Here is a 27062-nt window from a genome sequence, read left to right as displayed (position 1 = left end):
GCGTGTATGTGTATACCGGTATTACCTCTCTGGGCGTGTATGTGTATACCGGTATTACCTCTCTGGGCGTGTATGTGTATACCGGTATTACCTCTCTGGGCGTGTATGTATATACCGGTATTACCTCTCTGGGCGTGTATGTGTATACCGGTATTACCTCTCTGGGTGTGTATGTGTATACCGGTATTACCTCTCTGGGCGTGTATGTATATACCGGTATTACCTCTCTGGGCGTGTATGTGTATACCGGTATTACCTCTCTGGGAGTGTATGTTAATACCGGTATTATCTCTCTGGGCGTGTATGTGTATACCGGTATTACCTCTCTGGGCGTGTATGTGTATACCGGTATTACCTCTCTGGGCGTGTATGTGTATACCGGTATTACCTCTCTGGGCGTGTATGTGTATACCGGTATTACCTCTCTGGGCGTGTATGTGTATACCGGTATTACCTCTCTGGGAGTGTATGTTAATACCGGTATTATCTCTCTGGGCGTGTATGTGTATACCGGTATTACCTCTCTGGGCGTGTATGTGTATACCGGTATTACCTCTCTGGGCGTGTATGTGTATACCGGTATTACCTCTCTGGGCGTGTATGTGTATACAGGTATTACCTCTCTGGGCGTGTATGTGTATACCGGAATTACCTCTCTGGGCGTGTATGTGTATACCGGTATTACCTCTCTGGGCGTGTATGTGTGTACTGGTATTACCTCTCTGGGCGTGTATGTGTATACCGGTATTACCTCTCTGTGTGTGTATGTGTATACCGGTATTACCTCTCTGGGAGTGTATGTGTATACCAGTATTACCTCTCTGGGCGTGTATGTGTATACCGGTATTACCTCTCTGGGCGTGTATGTGTATACCGGTATTACCTCTCTGGGCGTGTATGTGTATACAGGTATTACCTCTCTGGGCGTGTATGTGTATACCGGTATTACCTCTCTGGGCGTGTATGTGTATACCGGTATTACCTCTCTGGGCGTGTATGTGTATACCGGTATTACCTCTCTGGACGTGTATGTGTATACCGGTATTACCTCTCTGGGCGTGTATGTGTATATCGGTATTGCCTCTCTGGGTGTGTACGTGTATATCGGTATTACCTCTCTGGGCGTGTATGTGTATATCGGTATTGCCTCTCTGGGCGTGTATGTGTATACCGGTATTACCTCTCTGGGCGTGTATGTGTATACCGGTATTACCTCTCTGGGCGTGTATGTGTATACCGGTATTACCTCTCTGGGCGTGTATGTGTATACCGGTATTACCTCTCTGGGCGTGTATGTGTATACCGGTATTACCTCTCTGGGCGTGTATGTGTATACCGGTATTACCTCTCTGGGCGTGTATGTGTATACCGGTATTACCTCTCTGGGCGTGTTTGTGTATACCGGTATTACCTCTCTGGGCGTGTATGTGTATACCGGTATTACCTCTCTGTGTGTGTATGTGTATACCGGTATTACCTCTCTGGGCGTGTATGTGTATACCGGTATTACCTCTCTGTGTGTGTATGTGTATACCGGTATTACCTCTCTGGGCGTGTATGTGTATACCGGTATTACCTCTCTGGGCGTGTATGTGTATACCGGTATTACCTCTCTGGGCGTGTATGTGTATACCGGTATTACCTCTCTGGGCGTGTATGTGTATACCGGTATTACCTCTCTGGGCGTGTATGTGTATACCGGTATTACCTCTCTGGGCGTGTATGTGTATACCGGTATTACCTCTCTGGGCGTGTATGTGTATACCGGTATTACCTCTCTGGGCGTGTGTGTGTATACCGGTATTACCTCTCTGGGCGTGTATGTGTATACCGGTATTACCTCTCTGGGCGTGTATGTGTATACCGGTATTACCTCTCTGGGCGTGTATGTGTATACCGGTATTACCTCTCTGGGCGTGTATGTGTATACCGGTATTACCTCTCTGGGCGTGTATGTATATACCGGTATTACCTCTCTGGGCGTGTATTTGTATACCGGTATTACCTCTCTGGGAGTGTATGTTAATACCGGTATTATCTCTCTGGGCGTGTATGTGTATACCGGTATTACCTCTCTGGGCGTGTATGTGTATACCGGTATTACCTCTCTGGGCGTGTATGTGTATACCGGTATTACCTCTCTGGGCGTGTATGTGTATACCGGTATTACCTCTCTGGGCGTGTATGTGTATACCGGTATTACCTCTCTGGGCGTGTATGTGTATACCGGTATTACCTCTCTGGGCGTGTATGTGTATACCGGTATTACCTCTCTGGGCGTGTATGTGTATACCGGTATTACCTCTCTGGGCGTGTATGTATATACCGGTATTACCTCTCTGGGCGTGTATGTGTATACCGGTATTACCTCTCTGGGAGTGTATGTTAATACCGGTATTATCTCTCTGGGCGTGTATGTGTATACCGGTATTACCTCTCTGGGCGTGTATGTGTATACCGGTATTACCTCTCTGGGCGTGTATGTGTATACCGGTATTACCTCTCTGGGCGTGTATGTGTATACCGGTATTACCTCTCTGGGCGTGTATGTGTATACCGGTATTACCTCTCTGGGAGTGTATGTTAATACCGGTATTATCTCTCTGGGCGTGTATGTGTATACCGGTATTACCTCTCTGGGCGTGTATGTGTATACCGGTATTACCTCTCTGGGCGTGTATGTGTATACCGGTATTACCTCTCTGGGCGTGTATGTGTATACAGGTATTACCTCTCTGGGCGTGTATGTGTATACCGGTATTACCTCTCTGGGCGTGTATGTGTATACCGGTATTACCTCTCTGGGCGTGTATGTGTATACTGGTATTACCTCTCTGGACGTGTATGTGTATACCGGTATTACCTCTCTGGCGTGTATGTGTATATCGGTATTGCCTCTCTGGGTGTGTACGTGTATATCGGTATTACCTCTCTGGGCGTGTATGTGTATATCGGTATTGCCTCTCTGGGCGTGTATGTGTATACCGGTATTACCTCTCTGGGCGTGTATGTGTATACCGGTATTACCTCTCTGGGCATGTATGTGTATACCGGTATTACCACTCTGGACGTGTGTGTGTATACCGGTATTACATCTCCGGGCGTGTATGTGTATACCGGTTTTACCTCTCTGGGTGTGTATGTGTATACCGGTATTACCTCTCTGGGCGTGTATGTGTATACCGGTATTACCTCTCTGGGCGTGTATGTGTATACCGGTATTACCTCTCTGGGCGTGTATGTGTATACCGGTATTACCTCTCTGGGCGTGTATGTGTATACCGGTATTACCTCTCTGGGCGTGTATGTGTATACCGGTATTACCTCTCTGGGCGTGTATGTGTATACCGGTATTACCTCTCTGGGCGTGTATGTGTATACCGGTATTACCTCTCTGGGCGTGTATGTGTATACCGGTATTACCTCTCTGTGTGTGTATGTGTATACCGGTATTACCTCTCTGGGCGTGTATGTGTATACCGGTATTACCTCTCTGGGCGTGTATGTGTATACCGGTATTACCTCTCTGGGCGTGTATGTGTATACCGGTATTACCTCTCTGGGCGTGTATGTGTATACCGGTATTACCTCTCTGGGCGTGTATGTGTATACCGGTATTACCTCTCTGGGCGTGTATGTGTATACCGGTATTACCTCTCTGGGCGTGTATGTGTATACCGGTATTACCTCTCTGGGCGTGTATGTGTATACCGGTATTACCTCTCTGGGCGTGTATGTGTATACCGGTATTACCTCTCTGGGCGTGTGTGTGTATACCGGTATTACCTCTCTGGGCGTGTGTGTATACCGGTATTACCTCTCTGGGCGTGTATGTGTATACCGGTATTACCTCTCTGGGCGTGTATGTGTATACCGGTATTACCTCTCTGGGCGTGTATGTGTATACCGGTATTACCTCTCTGGGCGTGTACGTGTATACCGGTATTACCTCTCTGGGCGTGTACGTGTATACCGGTATTACCTCTCTGGGCGTGTACGTGTATACCGGTATTACCTCTCTGGGTGTGTATGTGTATACCGGTATTACCTCTCTGGGCGTGTACGTGTATACCGGTATTACCTCTCTGGGCGTATACGTGTATACCGGTATTACCTCTCTGGGCGTATACGTGTATACCGGTATTACCTCTCTGGGGGTGTATGTGTATACCGGTATTACCTCTCTGGCATGTATGTGTATACCGGTATTATCTCTCTGGCGTGTATGTGTATACCGGTATTACCTCTCTGGGGGTGTATGTATGTGTATACTGGTATTACCTCTCTGGGGGTGTTTGTGTATACCGGTATTACCTCTCTGGGCATGTATGTGTATACCGGTATTATCTCTCTGGTGTGTATGTGTGTACCGGTATTACCTCTCTGGGCGTGTATGTGTGTACCGGTATTACCTCTCTTGGCGTATATGTGTATACCGGTATTACCTCTCTGGGCATGTATGTGTATACCGGTATTACCTCTCTGGGCATGTATGTGTATACCGGTATTACCTCTCTGGGCGTGTATGTGTTAACCGGTATTACCTCTCTGGGCGTGTATGTGTGTACCGGTATTACCTCTCTTGGCGTATATGTGTATACCGGTATTACCTCTCTGGGCGTGTACGTGTATACCGGTATTACCTCTCTGGGCGTGTATGTGTATACCGGTATTACCTCTCTGGGCGTGTATGTGTATACCGGTATTACCTCTCTGGGGGTGTATGTATGTGTATACTGGTATTACCTCTCTGGGGGTGTATGTGTATACCGGTATTACCTCTCTGGGCATGTATGTGTATACCGGTATTATCTCTCTGGCGTGTATGTGTATACCGGTATTACCTCTCTGGGCGTGTATGTGTGTACCGGTATTACCTCTCTTGGCGTATATGTGTATACCGGTATTACCTCTCTGGGCATGTATGTGTATACCGGTATTACCTCTCTGGGCGTGTATGTGTATACCGGTATTACCTCTCTGGGCGTGTATGTGTATACCGGTATTACCTCTCTGGGCGTGTATGTGTATACCGGTATTACCTCTCTGGGGGTGTATGTATGTGTATTCCGGTATTACCTCTCTGGGCATGTATGTGTATACCGGTATTATCTCTCTGGCGTGTATGTGTATACCGGTATTACCTCTCTGGGCGTGTATGTGTGTACCGGTATTACCTCTCTTGGCGTATATGTGTATACCGGTATTACCTCTCTGGGCATGTATGTGTATACCGGTATTACCTCTCTGGGCGTGTATGTGTATACCGGTATTACCTCTCTGGGCGTGTATGTGTATACCGATATTACCTCTCTGGGCGTGTATGTGTATACCGGTATTACCTCTCTGGGCGTGTATGTGTATACCGATATTACCTCTCTGGGCGTGTATGTGTATACCGGTATTACCTCTCTGGGCGTGTATGTGTATACCGGTATTACCTCTCTGGGCGTGTATGTGTATACCGGTATTACCTCTCTGGGCGTGTATGTGTATACCGGTATTACCTCTCTGGGCGTGTATGTGTATACCGGTATTACCTCTCTGGGCGTGTATGTGTATACCGGTATTACCTCTCTGGGCGTGTATGTGTATACCGGTATTACCTCTCTGGGCGTGTACGTGTATACCGGTATTACCTCTCTGGATGTGTATGTGTATACCGGTATTACCTCTCTGGGTGTGTATGTGTATACCGGTATTACCTCTCTGGGCATGTATGTGTATACCGGTATTACCTCTCTGGGCGTGTACGTGTATACCGGTATTACCTCTCTGGGCGTGTATGTGTATACCGGTATTACCTCTCTGGGCGTGTATGTGTATACCGGTATTACCTCTCTGGGGGTGTATGTATGTGTATACTGGTATTACCTCTCTGGGGGTGTATGTGTATACCGGTATTACCTCTCTGGGCATGTATGTGTATACCGGTATTATCTCTCTGGCGTGTATGTGTATACCGGTATTACCTCTCTGGGCGTGTATGTGTGTACCGGTATTACCTCTCTTGGCGTATATGTGTATACCGGTATTACCTCTCTGGGCATGTATGTGTATACCGGTATTACCTCTCTGGACATGTATGTGTATACCGGTATTACCTCTCTGGGCGTGTATGTGTATACCGTAATTACCTCTCTGGGCGTGTATGTGTATACCGGTATTACCTCTCTGGGCGTGTATGTGTATACCGGTATTACCTCTCTGGGCATGTATGTGTATACCGGTATTATCTCTCTGGCGTGTATGTGTATACCGGTATTACCTCTCTGGGCGTGTATGTGTGTACCGGTATTACCTCTCTTGGCGTATATGTGTATACCGATATTACCTCTCTGGGCATGTATGTGTATACCGGTATTACCTCTCTGGGCGTGTATGTGTATACCGGTATTACCTCTCTGGGCGTGTATGTGTATACCGGTATTACCTCTCTGGGCATGTATGTGTATACCGGTATTACCTCTCTGGGCATGTATGTGTATACCGGTATTACCTCTCTGGGCGTGTATGTGTATACCGGTATTACCTCTCTGGGCGTGTATGTGTATACCGGTATTACCTCTCTGGGCGTGTATGTGTATACCGGTATTACCTCTCTGGGCGTGTATGTGTATACCGGTATTACCTCTCTGGGCGTGTATGTGTATACCGGTATTACCTCTCTGGGCGTGTATGTGTATACCGGTATTACCTCTCTGGGCGTGTACGTGTATACCGGTATTACCTCTCTGGGGGTGTATGTATATACCGGTATTACCTCTCTGGGCATGTATGTGTATACCGGTATTACCTCTCTGGGCGTGTATGTGTATGCCGATATTACCTCTCTGGGCGTGTACGTGTATACCGGTATTACCTCTCTGGATGTGTATGTGTATACCGGTATTACCTCTCTGGGTGTGTATGTGTATACCGGTATTACCTCTCTGGGTGTGTATGTGTATACCGGTATTACCTCTCTGGGCGTGTATGTGTATACCGGTATTACCTCTCTGGGTGTGTATGTGTATACCGGTATTACCTCTCTGGGTGTGTATGTGTATACCGGTATTACCTCTCTGGGCGTGTATGTGTATACCGGTATTACCTCTCTGGATATAGTGACATGACCGGCTTGGGGGGCTGCAGGATTTCCTCGAGCGGGTAGAGAATTTTGCCGGGGCACACATGGTCACCTGACACATAATTTGATATTTTAAATGCTTTTGACCCATTGCTTGATGTTAAAACCTGACTGATACATGTTATATTAAAACAGAATTCTGTGTATTTTTATTTATAACTAGTGTTAGTAAATAGCAATTATTAGGGTAATATTATTTAGAATTGCCATGCTGTGAAACGAATACATGTTGTATATATATAGTAGATATGTATATATATAGTGAAACACCCGCGCTGCATCACGTACATTTTTGGTTGATACAGAGCGACCTAATTCTGCGCTGACGCTAATAACAGACTTGCCAGGGTCGCGGCAAAGCGCATTTTATTCTGTGAGCCAAAAATATTGTCTCAAACCATCTTTTTTGCTCAGGTGCAAATGGAGAAAAATAAGGGTGGTAGTCAGGCGGTCACAAGTGCAATTACATCACAGATTGTGGCTGTATCTCCCTCTCTATATCACTCTCCCCCTCTCTATATCACTCTCCCTCTTTCTATATCACTCTCCCCCTCCCTATACCACTCTCCCCCTTTCTATATCACTCTCCCTCTCTCTATATCACTCTCCCCCTTTCTATATCACTCTCCCCCTCCCTATACCACTCTCCCCCTTTCTATATCACTCTCCCTCTCTCTATATCACTCTCCCCCTTTCTATATCACTCTCCCCCTCTCTATATCACTCTCCCCCTCTCTATATCACTCTCCCCCTCTCTATATCACTCTCCCCCTTTCTGTATCACTCTCCCCCTTTCTGTATCACTCTCCCCCTCTCTATATCACTCTCCCCCTCTCTATATCACTCTCCCCCTCTCTATATCACTCTCCCCCTCTCTATATCACTCTCCCTCGCTCTCCTCTGTCTCTCCTCCTCTCTATATCACTCACCCTCTCTCTCCTCTGTCTCTCCTCCTTTCTATATCACTCTTCCTCTCTCTGTTTCTCTCTATATCACTCTCCCTCTCTCTCCTCTGTCTCTCCCCCTTTCTATTTCACTCTCCCTCTCTCTCCCCCTTTCTATTTCACTCTCCCCCATCCTCTATCGCTCCCCTTTCCCTTTCTATTCCACTCTCCCTCTCCTGTCTCTATATCACTTTCCCTCCCCAATCTCTATAGCACTCACCCTCTCTCCCATATGATGAAAGGAATAGAAGTTACTGCAACAGTGTAACTCCTCCTTGTCACGCATGTACACACATACACATGTATGCACATACACCTACATCACAGACATGTCACACACATGTACACATACAGTACATACTAATAATTAGAGCACCTACATCCCAGACCTGTCACACACCTGTACACACATAGACATACACACTAATAATTAGAACACCTACATCCCAGACCTGTCACACACATGTACACACATACACATACACACTAATAATTAGAACACCTACATCCCAGACCTGTCACACACATGTACACACATACATACTAATAATTAGAACACCTACATCCCAGACCTGTCACACACATGTACACACATACACACTAATAATTAGAACATCTACATCCCAGACATGTCACACACATGTACACACATACACATACACACTAATAATTAGAACACCTACATCCCAGACATGTCACACACATGTACACACATACACATACACACTAATAATTAGAACACCTACATCCCAGACATGTCACACACATGTACACACATACACATACACACTAATAATTAGAACATCTACATCCCAGACCTGTCACACACATGTACACACATACACATACACACTAATAATTAGAACATCTACATCCCAGACCTGTCACACACATGTACACACATACACACTAATAATTAGAACATCTACATCCCAGACATGTCACACACATGTACACACATACACATACACACTAATAATTAGAACACCTACATCCCAGACCTGTCACACACATGTACACACATACACACTAATAATTAGAACACCTACATCCCAGACATGTCACACACATGTACACACATACACATACACACTAATAATTAGAACACCTACATCCCAGACCTGTCACACACATGTACACACATACACACTAATAATTAGAACACCTACATCCCAGATCTGTCACACGCATGTACACACATACACATACACACTAATAATTAGAACACCTACATCCCAGACCTGTCACACACATGTACACACATACACATACACACTAATAATTAGAACACCTACATCCCAGACCTGTCACACACATGTACACACATACACACTAATAATTAGAACACCTACATCCCAGACCTGTCACACACATGTACACACATACACATACACACTAATTAGAACACCTACATCCCAGACATGTCACACACATACACATACACACTAATAATTAGAACACCTACACCCCAGACCTGTCACACACATGTACACACATACACATACACACTAATAATTAGAACACCTACATCCCACACCTGTCACACACATGTACACACATACACACTAATAATTAAAACACCTACATCCCAGACATGTCACACGCATGTACACACATACACATACACACTAATAATTAGAACACCTACATCCCAGACATGTCACACACATGTACACACATACACATACACACTAATAATTAGAACACCTACATCCCAGACCTGTCACACACATGTACACACATACACACTAATAATTAAAACACCTACATCCCAGACATGTCACACACATGTACACACATACACATACACACTAATAATTAGAACACCTACACCCCAGACCTGTCACACACATGTACACACATACACACTAATAATTAGAACACCTACACCCCACACCTGTCACACACATGCCCCGCACCTCAGCACCCAGTCCCTCTCCCCTCTGCAGCTAGAGCAGATGTGTGAAAGCAGCAGGTCTGGAAATGATTCAGCAGAAGTTAGTAGTTTCAGTTTCAGGATAGGTGTTACTTTCCCCCTCAGGCTTGTGTGCCTTCAGTCAAGGACTTGTGAGCAACCTGTGGAGTTAGGTGACCGTCGGCAGAGGTCAAATGAGTTTATCTGACTGCAGATATATTGATGATATATTTGGCATGGCACTGATAGTATACCAATCGGCTACAGCATCAATAGAGTACTTCATAGCAAAATATAGCAAAATATGCCTTTATATAAGAGCAAATGCAACTCATTATTTTATAGGAATATTAGCCATCTTAAAATGTATTATTTTTGTCTAAGAACAGATCTCATCATGTGGATATTGTTCATGAATAATATGGGTGGTAATGAGTAAGACAAACTATTTCAAACAATTAGAAAACAAATTGGGATTGTGGTAAATTCTATATATCTTATACTATATTAGTGAAAGCACTGTATGTTTGCCTGCCTGCCTGGATGTCCGGTGTCCCTAGCGGCAATCTCATTGGTCCCTTGGGCCGCCCGCCCCCGCACACCTCTCATTGGCCTCACACACTCACACCACCCCCTTGGCCCGCCCTCCACACCTCTCATTGGCCTGAGGCGGAGTGACGGGCCAAAGGACACACACACACACACACACACACACACACACACACACACACACACACACACACACACACACACACACACACACACACACACACACACACACACACACACACACACACACACACACACACACACACTGTTACATACATTAGCAGCAACATCTCCCGCTCTCTTCCCCACCGGTCCCGGAGGCTCCGCCTCTTCCTGTTTCCCGCGCTTTCACCCCCCCCCCCCTCCACGTGGGAGCTGCCGGACGGGTGAGGGAGCTGCCGGACGGGTGAGGGAGATGCCTTCACCTCCCCTCACTCACTTCCCCTCCACCCCGGCGCCGCTACACTCAGCGGGGGAGCGGAGTGATCACCTCCCCTCACTCACTTCCCCTCCACCCCCCCCCCCGGCGCCGCTACACTCAGCGGGGGAGCGGAGTGATCACCTCCCCTCACTCACTTCCCCTCCACCCCCCCCCCCCCCCGGCGCCGCTACACTCAGCGGGGGAGCGGAGTGATCACCTCCCCTCACTCACTTCCCCTCCACCCCCCCCCCCCCGGCGCCGCTACACTCAGCGGGGGAGCGGAGTGATCACCTCCCCTCACTCACTTCCCCTCCACCACCCCCCCCCCCCTCGGTGCCGCTACACTCAGCGGGGGAGCGGAGTGATCACCTCCCCTCACTCACTTCCCCTCCACCCCCCCCCCCCCGGCGCCGCTACAGTTAGCGGGGGAGCGGAGTGATCACCTCCCCTCACTCACTTCCCCTCCACGGCGCCGCTACAGTCAGCGGGGAGCGGAGTGATCACCTCCCCTCACTCACTTCCCCTCCACGGCGCCGCTACAGTCAGCGGGGGAGCGGAGTGATCACCTCCCCTCACTCACTTCCCATCCACCCCCCCCGGCGCCGCTACACTCAGCGGGGGAGCGGAGTGATCACCTCCCCTCACTCACTTCCCCTCCACCACCCCCCCCCCCCGGTGCCGCTACACTCAGCGGGGGAGCGGAGTGATCACCTCCCCTCACTCACTTCCCCTCCACGGCGCCGCTACAGTCAGCGGGGAGCGGAGTGATCACCTCCCCTCACTCACTTCCCCTCCACGGCGCCGCTACAGTCAGCGGGGGAGCGGAGTGATCACCTCCCCTCACTCACTTCCCATCCACCCCCCCCGGCGCCGCTACACTCAGCGGGGGAGCGGAGTGATCACCTCCCCTCACTCACTTCCCCTCCACCCCCCACCCCCCTGGCGCCGCTACACTCAGCGGGGAGCGGCCACAACACGCTGCCTCCCGCCTCAGATCCACGTGGGAGCTGCCGGACGGGTGAGTGAGCGGCCTTCACCTCCCCTCACCCACCCCTCACCCACCCCTCACTACACTTCCCCTCCCCTCCACCACCCCTCCACCTCCCCTCCCCTCCACCACCCCTCCACCTCCCCTCCACCTCCCTCACTACATTCCCAACCCCTTCACCTCCACCTCCCCTCCACCCCCCCCTTAACCCCCCTCCACCCCCCCCTTAACCTCCCCTCCACCCCCCCCCCCCTTCACCTCCCTCCACCCCCCCCCTTCACCTCCCCTCCACCCCACCTTCACCCCCCTTCACCTTCCCTTCACTCCCCCTTACAACCTCCCACCACCTCCCCACCTTCCCACCCCTCCCACCATCCCACCGCCTCCCCCCTCTTCCCACCGCCCCCCCCCTTCCCACCTTCCCACCACCTCCCCACCTTCCACCACCTCCCCCCCTTCCACCTCCCCCCCCTTCCCCCACCTCCTCCCTTCCCCCACCTCCCCCCCCTTCCCACCTCCCCCCTCCTCCCCCCTTCCCACCACCTCCCCCCTCCCACCACCTCCCCCCTACCACCACCTCCCCCCTCTTCCCCCTTCCCCACCTCCCCCCTCTTCCCCCCTTCCACCACCTCCCCCCTCTTCCCCCCTTCCCACCACCTCCCCCCTCTTCCCCCCTTTCCCTCCTCCCCACCTTTCCCCCCTTTCCCCTCCCCCACCTTACCCCCTTTCCCCCTTCACCCCTCCCCCCTTCACCCTTACCTCCCCCTTCCCCCCCCTTCCCACCACCTCCCCCCCTCCCACCACCCCCCCCCCCTTCCACCTCCCACCCCCTTCCCACCCCCTCCCACCACACCCCCCCTTCCACCACCTCCCCCCTTCCCACCTCCCCCCTTCCCACCACCTCCCCCTCTTCCCCCTTCCCACCACCTCCCCCCTCTCCCACCACCTCCCCCCTTCCCCTCCTCCATCTCCCCCTTCCCCTCCTCCATCTCCCCTCCTCCACCTCCCCCTTCCCCTCCTCCACCTCCCCCCTTCCCTTCCTCCACCTCCCCCTTCCCCTCCTCCACCTCCCCCCTTACCCTCCTCACCTCCCCCCTTACCCTCCTCACCTCCCCCCTTACCCTCCTCCACCTCCCCCCTTTCCCCATCCCCCTCACCCCTCTCCCTCCCTCCCCCCTCTCCCCCCCTCCCCCTCTTCCCCCCCCACCACCTCCCCCCTCTTCCCACCACCTCCCCCTTTCCCCATCCCCCTCCCCCCTTCCCACCACCTCCCCCTCTTCCCACCACCTCCCCCCTTCCCCTCCTCCAGCTCCCCCTTTCCCCTCCTCCACCTCCCCCCTCCTTCCCCTCCTCCACCTCCCCCTTCCATTCCTCCACCTCCCCCTTCCCCTCCTCCACCTCCCCCCTTCCCCTCCTCCACCTCCCCACTTCCCCTCCTCACCTCCCCCTTACCCTCCTCACCTCCCCACTTACCCTCCTCATCTCCCCACTTCCCCTCCTCCACCTCCCCCCTTTCCCCACCCCCCCCTCCACCCCTTCCCCCCCTCCACCACCTTCCCCCTCCACCCCTCTTTCCCCCCTTCCCCCCTCTTTCCCCCCTTTCCCTCCCCCACCTTTCCCCCCTTTTCCCCTCCCCCACCTTTACCCCCTTTCCCCCTTCACCCCTCCCCCCTTCACCCTTACCCCCCTTCCCACCACCTACCCCCCTTCCCACCACCTCCCCCCTTCCCACCACCTCCCCCCCTTCTCACCTCCCCCCCCCTTTCCACCGCCCCCACCTTCCCACCACCTCCCCCCCTTCCCACCACCTCCCCCCCTTCCCACCTCCCCCTTCCCACCACCTCCCCCCTCTTCCCCCCTTCCCACCACCTCCCCCCTCTTCCCACCACCTCCCCCTTCCCCTCCTCCATCTCCCCCGTTCCCTCCTCCATCTCCCCCGTTCCCTTCCTCCACCTCCCCCCTTACCCTCCTCACCTCCCCCCCCTTTCCACCGCCCCCACCTTCCCACCCCCTTCCACCACCTCCCCCCTTCCCACCACCTCCCCCCCCTTCCCACCTCCCCCTTCCCACCACCTCCCCCCTCTTCCCCCCTTCCCACCACCTCCCCCCCCTTCCCACCACCTCCCCCCCCTTCCCACCTCCCCCCTTCCCACCACCTCCCCCCTCTTCCCACCACCTCCCCCCTTCCCCTCCTCCACCTCCCCCCTTCCCCTCCTCCACCTCCCCCCTTCCCTTCCTCCACCTCCCCCCTTCCCCTCCTCCACCTCCCCCCTTCCCCTCCTCACCTCCCCCCTTACCCTCCTCACCTCCCCCTTACCCTCCTCCACCTCCCCCCTCTCCCCTCTTCCCCCCCTCCACCCCCTTCCCCCTCCACCCCCCTCCCCCCTCCACCCCCCTTCCCCCTCTTTCCCCCTTTCCCTCCTCCCCCACCTTTCCCCCCTTTTCCCTCCCCCACCTTTACCCCCTTCACCCCTCCCCCCTTCACCCTTTCCTTCTCCTCCCCCCTTCCCCTCCTCCCCCACCTCCCTCTTCCCCTTCCTCTCCTCCACCTCCCCCTTCACACCCCCTTCACCTCCTGTCACCACCCCCCCTTCGCCTCCTGTCAACCCCCCCTCCTTCACCTCCTGTCACCCCCCACCTCCCGTCACCCCCCCCCCCACACACCTCCCGTCACCCCCCCCCCCCTCCCTTCACCTCCCGGCAACCCCCTCCAGCTCCCGTCACCCCCCCTTCACCTCTCCCCTTCACCTCCCCTCACCCCCCCTTCACTTCCCCTCCACCATCCCCCACCACCCATCCTCACCTCCCCTCCGACCTCCCCTCCGCCCCCCTTCACCTCCCCTCACCACCCCCCACCACCCCTCCGACCTCACCTCCCCTCCTTCAACGCCTTTCGTCCGCCCTCCCGCCTCTGCCTTTCGCCCGCCCACCGCTCACATCCCGCGCCACACACCCGCCGCACGCACTCAACAGACCTGCCACACTCGACACACACCCGCCGCCTCTCACCCACCCCACACACTCGACACACACCTGCCGCCTCCTGCCCCTACGCAACAATATCACTGACCAGCTGTCACCTGCACTCGCCACACACCCGCCGCCTCACACCCTAGCAGGACCCCGACCCACAGCCAGCACTCACTACCCACGCGCCACCCGTACTGAACACCCACCCGCCGCCTCACACACGCTCACACCCTAGCAGGACACACTCCTCACATTTTCACATCACTTATGTCACCAAAATATACGTTGTACTGTGGTGTGTTTACAATAAACCATTTTTAAACAACATCGTATTACATTTTATTCCATCTTTCTTTTCAACATTATTATCCAACCTTTACAACAAATACTCACCTATTGTTCCACGATTTATAAATAACTACCTATTACGCATTTACATCCCGGGCAACGCCGGGTCTCTCAGCTAGTATATTTATATATATATTAGAGAAGAGGGTGAAGAGAGAGAAAATGGTGAAGAGAGAAAAGAGGGAGGGGGGAGGAGAGAAGAGGGGAAAGGGAGAAGAGGGAGGGGGAGAGAGAAGAGGGGGAAGAGAGAAGAGGGATGGGGGAGGAGAGAAGAGGGGTGGAGAGAGAAAAGGGTTAAGAGATAGAAGAGGGAGGAGAGAGAGAAGAGGGAGGAGGAGAGAGAGAAGAGGGGGGAAGGGAGAGAAGAGGACAGGGAAGACAGAGAAGAGGGGGAAGGGAGAAGAGGGAGGGGGATTGAAGAGGGGGAAGACAGAAGAAGGGGGGAGAGAGAAGAGGGAGGGGGGAGAGAGAAGAGGGAGGGGGGGAGAGAGAAGAGGGAAGGGGGGAGAGAGAAGTGGGAGGGGGGAGGAGAGAAGAGTGGGAAGAGAAAATACGGGGGAAGGGAGAGAATAGGACGGGGAAGACAGAGAAGAGGGGAAGAGAAGAGAGTGGAGAGGGAGGAAAGAGGGAGAGCAGCTTTTTTGTAGGTCAATAAGAAACTCCACATAGAGATCATAAAGTGATTAGGAATGGAGCTGGGATACTAACTGGGGGTAAATGCATTTATTCCACGTTTCCCTAACGCGGGATTATCTATCCCAGTTTAGAATAACGTGACACCGTGCTCTCCCAGATAAAGAGCGCGGCGGGCACTGTAATTTTGCGCTTAAATCCCATTTGCGATGTTTAGTACACGTGTCCCTATATGCCCCCTATGTAATTGTAAGAGAACGGCCCGTGCCTTGCTCGCGTAGGTTTGTCTAACTACAAAAACACTTGGGATAAACCAGTTGCGCCGCTGGCAAAGTGAATAGTCCCGCGAGAATTTAATTTATCGGTTGTACATGGAGGTTGTATACGGGGGTTGTATACGGGGGTTGTACACGGGGGTTGTATATGGGGTGTATACGGGGGTCGTATACGGGGGTCGTATACGGGGGTTGTAGACGGGGGTTGTATACGGAGGTTGTATACGGGGACACTTTGGGGCCAGTTATTCCGAACGGTTGAGCTGTTATAAAATAAAGTAGTTGCACTTCCATCACAAAAAGAGTTACACGCGTGTGCGTGTGCGTGTCTGGGGGGAAACTCGCCGTGTTAACGGTATAAAAACAACAAAAATCCCCTCTTGGGTGAAAGAAACTAGAAATGCGGTTACATTAAACAGTAGTGGTTCTGCGGGTCGGTACATTAAACAGTAGTGGTTCTGCGGGTCGGTACATTAAGCAGTAGTGGTTCTGCGGGTCGGTACATTAAACAGCAGTGGTTCTGCGGGTCGGTACATTAAGCAGTAGTTGTACTGCGGGTCGGTACATTAAGCAGTAGTGGTTCTGCGGGTCGGTACATTAAACAGCAGTGGTACTGTGGGTCGTTACATTAAACAGCAGTGGTACTGCGGGTCGGCACATTAAGCAGTAGTGGTTCTGCGGGTCGGTACATTAAGCTCTAGTGGTTCTGCGGGTCGGTACATTAAACAGTAGTTGTTCTGCGGGTCGGTACATTAAACAGTAGTGGTTCTGCAGGTCGGTACATTAAACAGTAGTGGTTCTGCGGGTCGGTACATTAAGCAGCAGTGGTTCTTCGGGTCGGTACATTAAGCAGCAGTGGTACTGCGGGTCGGTACATTAAACAGTAGTGGTACTGTGGGTCGGTACATTAAACAGCAGTGGTACTGCAGGTCGGTACATTAAACAGTAGTGGTTCTGCGGGTCGGTACATTAAACAGTAGTGGTTCTGCGGGTCGGTACGTTAAACAGCAGTGGTACTGCGGGTCGGTACATTAAGCAGTAGTGGTTCTGCGGGTCGGTACATTAAACAGTAGTGGTTCTGCGGGTCGGTACATTAAGCAGTAGTGGTTCTGCGGGTCGGACAATTAAACAGTAGTGGTTCTGCGGGTCGGTACATTAAACAGCAGTGGTTCTGCGGGTCGGTACATTAAACAGTAGTGGTACTGCGGGTCGGTACATTAAACAGTAGTGGTACTGCGGGTCGGTACATTAAACAGTAGTGGTACTGCGGGTCGGTACATTAAGCAGTAGTGGTTCTGCGGGTCGGTACATTAAGCAGTAGTGGTTCTGCGGGTCGGTACATTAAGCAGTAGTGGTTTTGCGGGTCGGTACATTAAGCAGTAGTGGTTCTGCGGGTCGGTACATTAAACAGTAGTGGTTCTGCGGGTCGGTACATTAAGTAGTAGTGGTTCTGCGGGTCGGTACATTAAACAGTAGTGGTACTGCGGGTCGGTACATTAAACAGTAATGGTTCTGCGGGTCGGTACATTAAACAGTAATGGTACTGCGGGTCGGTACATTAAGCAGTAGTGGTTCTGCGGGTCGGTACATTAAACAGCAGTGGTACTGCGGGTCGGTACATTAAACAGTAATGGTTCTGCGGGTCGGTACATTAAACAGCAGTGGTACTGCGGGTCGGTACATTAAACATTAGTGGTTCTGCGGGTCGGACAATTAAACAGTAGTGGTTCTGCGGGTCGGTACATTAAACAGTAGTGGTTGTGCCGGTCGGTACATTAAACAGTAGTGGTACTGCGGGTCGGTACATTAAACAGTAGTGGTACTGCGGGTCGGTACATTAAACAGTAGTGGTACTGCGGGTCGGTACATTAAACAGTAGTGGTACTGCGGGTCGGTACATTAAGCAGTAGTGGTACTGCGGGTCGGTACATTAAACAGCAGTGGTACTGCAGGTCGGTACATTAAACAGTAGTGGTTCTGCGGGTCGGTACATTAAACAGTAGTGGTTCTGCGGGTCGGTACATTAAACAGCAGTGGTACTGCAGGTCGGTACATTAAACAGTAGTGGTTCTGCGGGTCGGTACATTAAACAGTAGTGGTTCTGCGGGTCGGTACATTAAACAGCAGTGGTTCTGCGGGTCGGTACATTAAACAGTAGTGGTTCTGCGGGTCGGTACATTAAATAGCGTCACAGTGGATTTAATTACAACTAAAAAGCGACATTGTACCTCCTAGTAACATCACGCGCCCTCATGCGCTGGATGTGGTAGGACCCCCACCCTGAGGCACTCACTGGGTTGCGTGTTCGGTGTGACTGTGGAGCACACAGCTGCACGTAGATGGAATCTGACATCAAAGGGGAGCGATGCTATCTCCTCGCACAGCAAACGGCTCGCCTGTCACATCCGTACCCCCCCTCTGCCTCTCCTGCACCAACACAAGGGCATATAGGTGTGATGTGACTATATACACACTAATAGCATGTTCTTGTATAGCGCTGCTAGTTATGTAGCGCTTTACAGAGACATTTTGCAGGTCCCTGCCCCGTGGAGCTTACAATCTATGTTTTGGTGCCTGAGGCACAGGGAGATAAAGTGACTTGCCCAAGGTCACAAGGAGCCGACACCGGGAATTGAATCAGGTTCCCCGGCTTCACACTCAGTGCCAGTTAGGAAGGGGAGAGAGAGAGGAGAGGAGAGAGAGGAGAGAGAGGGTGGGTGAGACTGAGATGGTGAGAGAGAATGAGAGAATGAGAATATATATACAGTCCTGATGGAGGTCCCTGGCTTAGGGGACTGAAAAATCAGTCACCTGTATCTTTAAACAGTGTGTACACACAACACACACACACACACACACACACACACACTTTGTCAATCAAGTTGAATGGTCATCATCTGGCTCTAACTGGTTCTGTGTGACCCAACCTTTCTTTAAGGTTTAACGTACAATAGGTCTGAGCTGCGTTCCTATTATTTGTTTATAAAGTTCCCGTAGGATGCAAATAGTCATACAATAGGGTTATTTCATGGCTTATTAGCTGTCTGCGCTCTTCATTCTACAACTTGTAAAGGGCAGTGTCCCCATTCCCAACTCTCTCTGGGGTTTAGTAACCCCTCCTCCCCCATCTTCACTGGGAGACGACTCCAAGCATTCACTACCCTTACAAAGACATATTTCTTCGTCATCCTGCCCCCCCCCCCTAATTCCAGTGGATACCCTGTTTGTTCTCCACCATAATACAATGACATAATTCTGTCACTGAAGCGGAGTTCTTTCTCCCCGTTGTATCACACCAGCGACATTGCTTAAACCTGACATGGCGCGTCACGGTACCACTACTATTTGTTTTTTTAACGTCCCCTCCCAACCACTGCATGAAACTAGCTTCCAACGAGCGGGTCAGTGTCCTGCATTCTCTTTGGTGGAACTTTAATGGCCGGCGTGGAGCTCTCCCCTTACCTGACTAGCCCAGCTGGTCTCCGTCCTGTGCTTCAGGTGCTCCGAGCAAGATCTGGAGGAAGTGGCGTGTGTGTGTGTGTGGTGTGTGTGTCAGGAAGTCACAATCGAGCCCCCGTTTTTTCGTCTGCACGCAGAACTGGCAGCAGTGGCTCTCCAACGTTTACAGTAACTGAGTACCACTGCTGCACTGTCAGTAACGGGCTCAGCGCCCGCGCTCAGCGCATCCCACTCTGAACATGACAATGCTGTATTATTATGATGAGTATTTCAGATGTAGTAACAGTCAACATCTCCGAAACTGCGGTCAAAGTAGCAAAAATCCGCAGCGCCGGAGACAGGGCCTGCCACGACACAGCGCAGCATCAGGCCACGTCTATGCTGATCACGAGCGAGCGCACGAGCTGTGTGATCAAATCAATATGAATGCATTGGAGCGTCCATACTGTGGGTGCGCACGTGAGCGTGGGGAAGAGCGACGCGTGCAGACAAACTTTTTTTGTCTTTGCCGTGCGATGGGCCGGGTCATGTGAGCGGTTCGCCGAATGAGGGCGAACCAGCTCCGTGATGTCACTGCCACGCCCCATGAAACGCTCCAAATTGTGCCTAGCTGCAGAACAGGAATCGCCCCTGCTGCGTGAGAGCGCCACGTCACTCCGACGCGCACCACCAGCATGGACGAGGCCTCAGTGCTCCGGTGCCGTGACCATCACGGGTAGCAGCAGCGCCGGAGACAGTTAGCTGAGCTACTTGTATGTACTGTGCGGCACAAACCGCTTCCTTGGCGCAAAATCGGCACACAGAAATACCATTTCCAATGGCGCCTGTGAGCGTCCGTGTACTAACCGGAAATGTCCCCGTATACTCCAATAAATCCTCCAGACGAAGCGTGATGTGCGAAACGCGTGGAGGTCACGGGAGGTTGCTACGTGAGCTTCCAGTTGGTGAGAGACCTGCCGGGAGAGTGAAGGTTTCTTTCAGCGCGAGTGAGCATTTCGGTTCCGGACCCCCGCCATTTACTGCACCCAGCTGACCGCCGGACCTCTCCGGCACCACTCTCCATTTAGGACAATTGCACGCTTACTATATTGTAGTATATATTTATTTATACTGTGTGGTTTTTATTCTTTTTGCCATCGACATTGGTTTTAAGTGTTATTGTTAACGCGTTGTGGAGTTTTTATTCATTATCCTTGCGTCTATCAGTGCGCCTCTCTGCTGATCTTTTCTTCAAATTCGTTATTTTTGCGCCCAGAAACGGATGGCGCTGGGCGTACCGATATTAATGGGATGTACTAAAAAATGTTTGTGCACCCAAAAAAAAAAAAAGTGTGACCAAACTGGCGCCCAGATCAACTTAAACCCTAAAAAGACTGTTAACAGAATTAGAGGCAATCAAAGACCCTTAAACAGTTTTTAAATAAATATTTTTTTTGCTTTAATATATGCAGCATTTCTTTACCTGTATTGAAAACTGATGAACTCAGCTGCCGATCGGTTCCTTCTCCCGTGATCGATCAGCCAGGATCCTGCTTCCCAGGGTTCAATAAATGGCCGCCTTTCAGTTTCAAATCAATCCTTCAGTCAGTGTAACTCAGCAGCTACAATGTACCCTCATATTACTAGGGTAACATCTATTGTTAGTTTGTAGCTCAAACGGCTGGGAATATTGGCAACAAATCATCACAAACAGGAAAGTGTTACAAAGATCTTGCACTGCTGGGGAAGTGTGCTAATTAAAACCTGCTATAGAAATCACAGGATGCTCAGTATATTAAAACTCCTTAAAAATGGCAGAGTTTAATTTTAAAATAAAAAAAGTATTATCTAATCCTACAGAACAGATTTAATAAGAAAAACAACATAAAACACACATGTAGGACAGCGCTTGGAGTGTAGGACAGCGCTTGGAGTGTAGGACAGCGCTTGGAGTGTAGGACAGCGCTTGGAGTGTAGGACAGCGCTTGGAGTGTAGGACATCGTTTGGACTGTAGGACAGCGCTTGGACTGTAGGACAGCGCTTGGATTGTAAAACATCGCTGTAGAGGGAGAAAGGGGGTGGCCCAGTATTAAAGGGATTTAACCCCATTTGGCCATCCCCTGACCTCACCAGGGAGACAAGGGGTTAACTGGGCTGTGGTCCAGAAATGTGGTTTAACCCTTGTTACAGCATGAAAATGTATATTCCCGTCCCCATGCTTTATTGTGATATCTGGTTATATCGGTGTCTGCATCACACATACACTGGGATCCATCCGGGAGTGCAAGGGTTAATAGTTCTTTAGTGATTATAGCCCTTTGTGTAATTTTCTCGCCTTTTCAGGCACCATTTTGCAGAGTCCCATAGGCCGCCATTAGAGCTCAATGCATTTCAATGGCGGATCTTGCTGTTTTGGACCTGTTTCCCTCGAAGACCAGCAGATGGCGTCCGAGAGGAGGAGCGGCGGTTTCCCATTGTAAGTCAATGGGCTCATTGACTTCAATGGTGATTCCTCGACGGCGTTTTCCAGGAACGAGTTGACTGCCGTCCAAACCGCAAAGCCGTAAAGCGGATACTTTTTCTGAAAAAGAGCTTTGATCACTTATTAGTCAAGTTCAACGTTAAGTGGCGTGGGAATCTACAGTTCTAGGGCACCCAGAAATAAAATTCTTTTTGCCCCTAGACCTCCCCCCACTCGACCACCACCGGGTCCCCGTATCCTGGACCCCCAAGAAGGGTCATGCCAAGAGAGCGGGTCGCGCCATAGGTTCCAATGGTGGTGGCAGAAACAGCTCAGGATTTCGACTAAGTGTGAAAAGCTAAAAACCATGAATCCATACCTCCGGTTCCGGAGGGTCCTGAGGGCCAGGGTTTGGGGTATCTGTAGGCACTGCTCCGGCATGGCTGCAGAACCATCCTTGATCCTCTTGGACCAACCCGACGGAGTATGCACCCCCTTGAAAGTTCGGGGAATTCTCCCATAGACTCCAATGGCGGCGATGCCCCGTTGAAAGTCTATGGCGGTGGATTCCCATAGCCGCCAACGGTGGCGGTTTGCCATTGAAAGTCTATGGCTTCGGAGCCCGTTGTTTTCAATGGTCCGAATTTAGTGAAAAAACGTGATTTAATTTACAGCGGAGTTTTTTGTATTAAAATAGGAAACGGTTTAAGTTGTATTTGTGTAACTCCGGTTCCGAAGGTCGTAGCGGACTGAAACTCGGACCATATGGTGTTCCAGTTCCGGCATTAAGATCTGGGTAGTTTGGACCCGCTAGACCCAACGGAACCGGATATTTTAATATGTTTGTATTTTACCTATAACACTGTATCCCAAGACAGGGATAAAACCCAGAGGAAATTCCTTTGCATACAAGGAAGCATATGGTCAGAGAGGCGACCCAATGTCTAGGACTTAAGTGTTGTTCAAAGGATTTTGTCACCCTCACTGTTTACCCGAGGGCGGAGACGACTCAAACCAGAGCAGTACGCGAGTGTCACATTTTACACCTTCCAACAAAGAGTATCCTGCCAGAAATTCCATTTGGTAGACTCGCTAGCATTCCTGATGTAAATGTGGGGCTACAGAAATGAGACCCCAGGGTCCTAGTGCGCATGAGCTAACTAGCAGGGGGCATGGATTAAAATGTGTTCCCACGTTAAAGATTGGATACAGGTAATTGTTGTCCAATCACCTGTACTTAATGTTAAGGATAGGGTCACAAAAGATATATAAACTGTGGTCAACCCTATATCCTTCGTCTTCTACTGTATACCATCTTGATTGTACCTGATTGCTGGAGAATTGCTATTTGATACTTCTCATTCCCCACCCATAAGTAAGTGCTACTTCTTGCCTGTTACTGTACTATATTGCTGTGTTCACCTATTTAAGGAATAAATATACTTTATTATATCTAAGCCTCGTTCAGTTCAACCCAGTTATTTGGTGTAATATTATAGCCTGTCACAAAGCTCCTGTCACAATCGCTTGGACTGTAGGACAGCGCTTGGACTGTAGGACAGCGTTTGGACTGTAGGACAGCGCTTGTTTTGTAGGACAGCGCTTGTTTTGTAGGACAGCGCTTGGACTGCAGGACAGCGCTTGGACTGCAGGACAGCGCTTGGATTGTAGGACATCGTTTGGATTGTAGGACAGCGCTTGTTTTGTAGGACAGCGCTTGGACTGTAGGACAGCGCTTGGACTGTAGGACAGCGCTTGGACTGTAGAACAGCGCTTGGACTGTAGAACAGCGCTTGGACTGTAGGACAGCGCTTGTTTTGTAGGACAGCGCTTGTTTTGTAGGACAGCGCTTGGACTGTAGGACAGCGTTTGGACTGTAGGACAGCGCTTGGACTGTAGGACATCGTTTGGACTGTAGGACAGCGCTTCGACTGTACACTGGCGACACACTTTATTCGAGCTCGGCTAGTCCCACGAATTCGGGTATACCCGGGTGTATTGAGGTTTGTGACTGTTTTCTGCCCGAGTGCATTGAGGTATTTTTCAGGCAGGGATTGAAGCATTTTATTCCCGCTGGCTGCAATACTGCACAGTATATATATATATATACTGCATTACAATTCATGAATTTATGCCATCTGGTAGACACGCGAAGCATTGCAGCCTATTAAATCCTAATCATTATCATTTAACAGATCAGCCGCCCGTCAGCCAGGCATGAACCCAGGCTGGGAAGGCAAACGCAACGGGGCTTATCAGAGGTGAGGAGCGGCGCATTCCAGGTATCTGCCAGGTACATACTGGGTATTTGCTCGAATAAAGTGTGTCGGTGCAGTAGGACAGCGCTTGGACTGTAGGACAGCGCTTGGACTGTAGGACAGCGTTTGGACTGTAGGACAGCGCTTGTTTTGTAGGACAGCGCTTGTTTTGTAGGACAGCGCTTGGACTGTAGGACAGCGTTTGGACTGTAGGACAGCGCTTGGACTGTAGGACATCGTTTGGACTGTAGGACAGCGCTTGGACTGTAGGACAGCGCTTGGACTGTAGGACAGCGCTTGGACTGTAGGACAGCGCTTGTTTTGTAGGACAGCGCTTGGACTGTAGGACAGCGCTTGGACTGTAGGACAGCGCTTGGACTGTAGGACAGCGTTTGGACTGTAGGACAGCGCTTGTTTTGTAGGACAGCGCTTGGACTGTAGGACAGCGTTTGGACTGTAGGACAGCGCTTGGACTGTAGGACATCGTTTGGACTGTAGAACAGCGCTTGGACTGTAGGACAGCGCTTGGACTGTAGGACAGCGCTTGGACTGTAGGACAGCGCTTGTTTTGTAGGACAGCGCTTGGACTGTAGGACAGCGCTTGGACTGTAGGACAGCGCTTGGACTGTAGGACAGCGTTTGGACTGTAGGACAGCGTTTGGACTGTAGGACAGCGCTTGTTTTGTAGGACAGCGTTTGGACTGTAGGACAGCGCTTGGACTGCAGGACAGCGCTTGGGCTGCAGGACAGCGCTTGGGCTGCAGGACAGCGCTTGGACTGTAGGACAGCGCTTGTTTTGTAGGACTTCACTTGGACTGTAGGACAGCGCTTGGACTGTAGGACATCGTTTGGGCTGCAGGACAGCGCTTGGGCTGCAGGACAGCGCTTGGGCTGCAGGACAGCGCTTGGGCTGCAGGACAGCGCTTGGACTGTAGGACAGCGCTTGTTTTGTAGGACTTCACTTGGACTGTAGGACAGCGCTTGGACTGTAGGACATCGTTTGGACTGTAGGACAGCGCTTGGACTGTAGGACAGCGCTTGGACTGTAGGACAGCGCTTGGACTGCAGGACAGCGCTTGGACTGCAGGACAGCGCTTGGACTGCAGGACAGCGCTTGGACTGCAGGACAGCGCTTGGACTGTAGGACAGCGCTCACCTGAGGGGTTGTGTTACTTTTTAGCAGTGAAATTGTGACACACGAATAGATGTAAACTAAAATCTTATAGATCCCTTATTACTGCTCATTTCTTAGAGGAACGATGCGGAGAACCTCTTTCAAGCGCCCAATTCCCCTATAATGAACGAGATTCGATTATAGGGAGCGTCTTTATAGACAAGCAACCTGTAGAATGATGCAGAGTATCTCCATATACAGCAGGCCTGAAAAAGGCCAAGGATCACGTGTAATGATACCGTGTGTATCCAGAAAACCTCCAACCTTATTACAATGCTGCACTGTACAGTTACACAGAGTATCTCGGACAATGCTGCACTGTACAGTTACACAGAGTATCTCAGACAATGCTGCACTGTACAGTTACACAGAGTATCTCGGACAATGCTGCACTGTACAGTAACACAGAGTATCTCGGACAATGCTGCACTGTACAGTTACACAGAGTATCTCGGACAATGCTGCACTGTACAGTTACACAGAGTATCTCGGGCAATGCTACACTGTACGGTTACACAGAGTATCTCGGACAATGCTGCACTGTACAGTTACACAGAGTATCTCGGACAATGCTGCACTGTACAGTTACACAGAGTATCTCGGGCAATGCTACACTGTACGGTTACACAGAGTATCTCGGACAATGCTGCACTGTACAGTTACACAGAGTATCTCGGACAATGCTGCACTGTACAGTAACAGAGTATCTCGGACAATGCTGCACTGTACAGTTCACAGAGTATCTCGGACAATGCTGCACTGTACAGTTACACAGAGTATCTCGGACAATGCTGCACTGTACAGTAACACAGAGTATCTCGGACAATGCTGCACTGTACAGTTACACAGAGTATCTCGGACAATGCTGCACTGTACAGTTACACAGAGTATCTCGGACAATGCTGCACTGTACGGTTACACAGAGTATCTCGGACAATGCTGCACTGTACGGTTACACAGAGTATCTCGGACAATGCTGCACTGTACAGTTACACAGAGTATCTCGGACAATGCTGCACTGTACAGTTACACAGAGTATCTCGGACAATGCTGCACTGTACAGTAACACAGAGTATCTCGGACAATGCTGCACTGTACAGTTACACAGAGTATCTCGGACAATGCTGCACTGTACAGTTACACAGAGTATCTCGGACAATGCTGCACTGTACAGTTACACAGAGTATCTCGGACAATGCTGCACTGTACAGTTACACAGAGTATCTCGGACAATGCTGCACTGTACAGTTACACAGAGTATCTCGGACAATGCTGCACTGCGTTTTACTCACTTTAGGAGATTGCTTTTCGCTCTTTCCAACGCGGTTTTTCATTTTACAATCTGCCGCTACAATGCAGAGATGTAAGCGTTTTAAATAGCAAGTGTCCGGCGGGCTCAAATTGAGCTGTCATGCTGCACTGTATAATGATTCAGAGTATTACTATACACATACAATAATTATACGGTGCAGCACGATTGTGAGTATTGCTAGCCACGTACACACAATCATGCTGCACTGTATAATGTTAGCAATACTCATTATCATTATACAGTGCA

The 27062-nt window shown here is 50.8% G+C and overlaps 1 protein-coding gene across 3 annotated transcripts in view; it reads right to left on the bottom strand.

Moving 5' to 3' along the window:
* LAT (linker for activation of T cells) overlaps positions 1-18502 on the bottom strand; it is a 44575-nt gene extending 26073 nt beyond the window's left edge. For all 3 annotated transcript variants that reach the window (XM_075566503.1, XM_075566504.1, XM_075566505.1), the window contains exon 1: positions 18401-18502. In XM_075566503.1, coding sequence (XP_075422618.1) covers positions 18401-18413 — 13 coding nt within the window. In that variant the 5' untranslated portion in view covers positions 18414-18502. The remainder of the gene's footprint in view (positions 1-18400) is intronic.
* Positions 18503-27062: the final 8560 nt, after the last annotated feature.

This window comes from Ascaphus truei, chromosome 11 (assembly GCF_040206685.1).
Source record: "Ascaphus truei isolate aAscTru1 chromosome 11, aAscTru1.hap1, whole genome shotgun sequence".
Lineage (NCBI taxonomy): Eukaryota > Metazoa > Chordata > Amphibia > Anura > Ascaphidae > Ascaphus > Ascaphus truei.
Note: the sequence above shows the minus strand (reverse complement) of the source record. Positions and strands in the feature narration are given on the sequence as shown.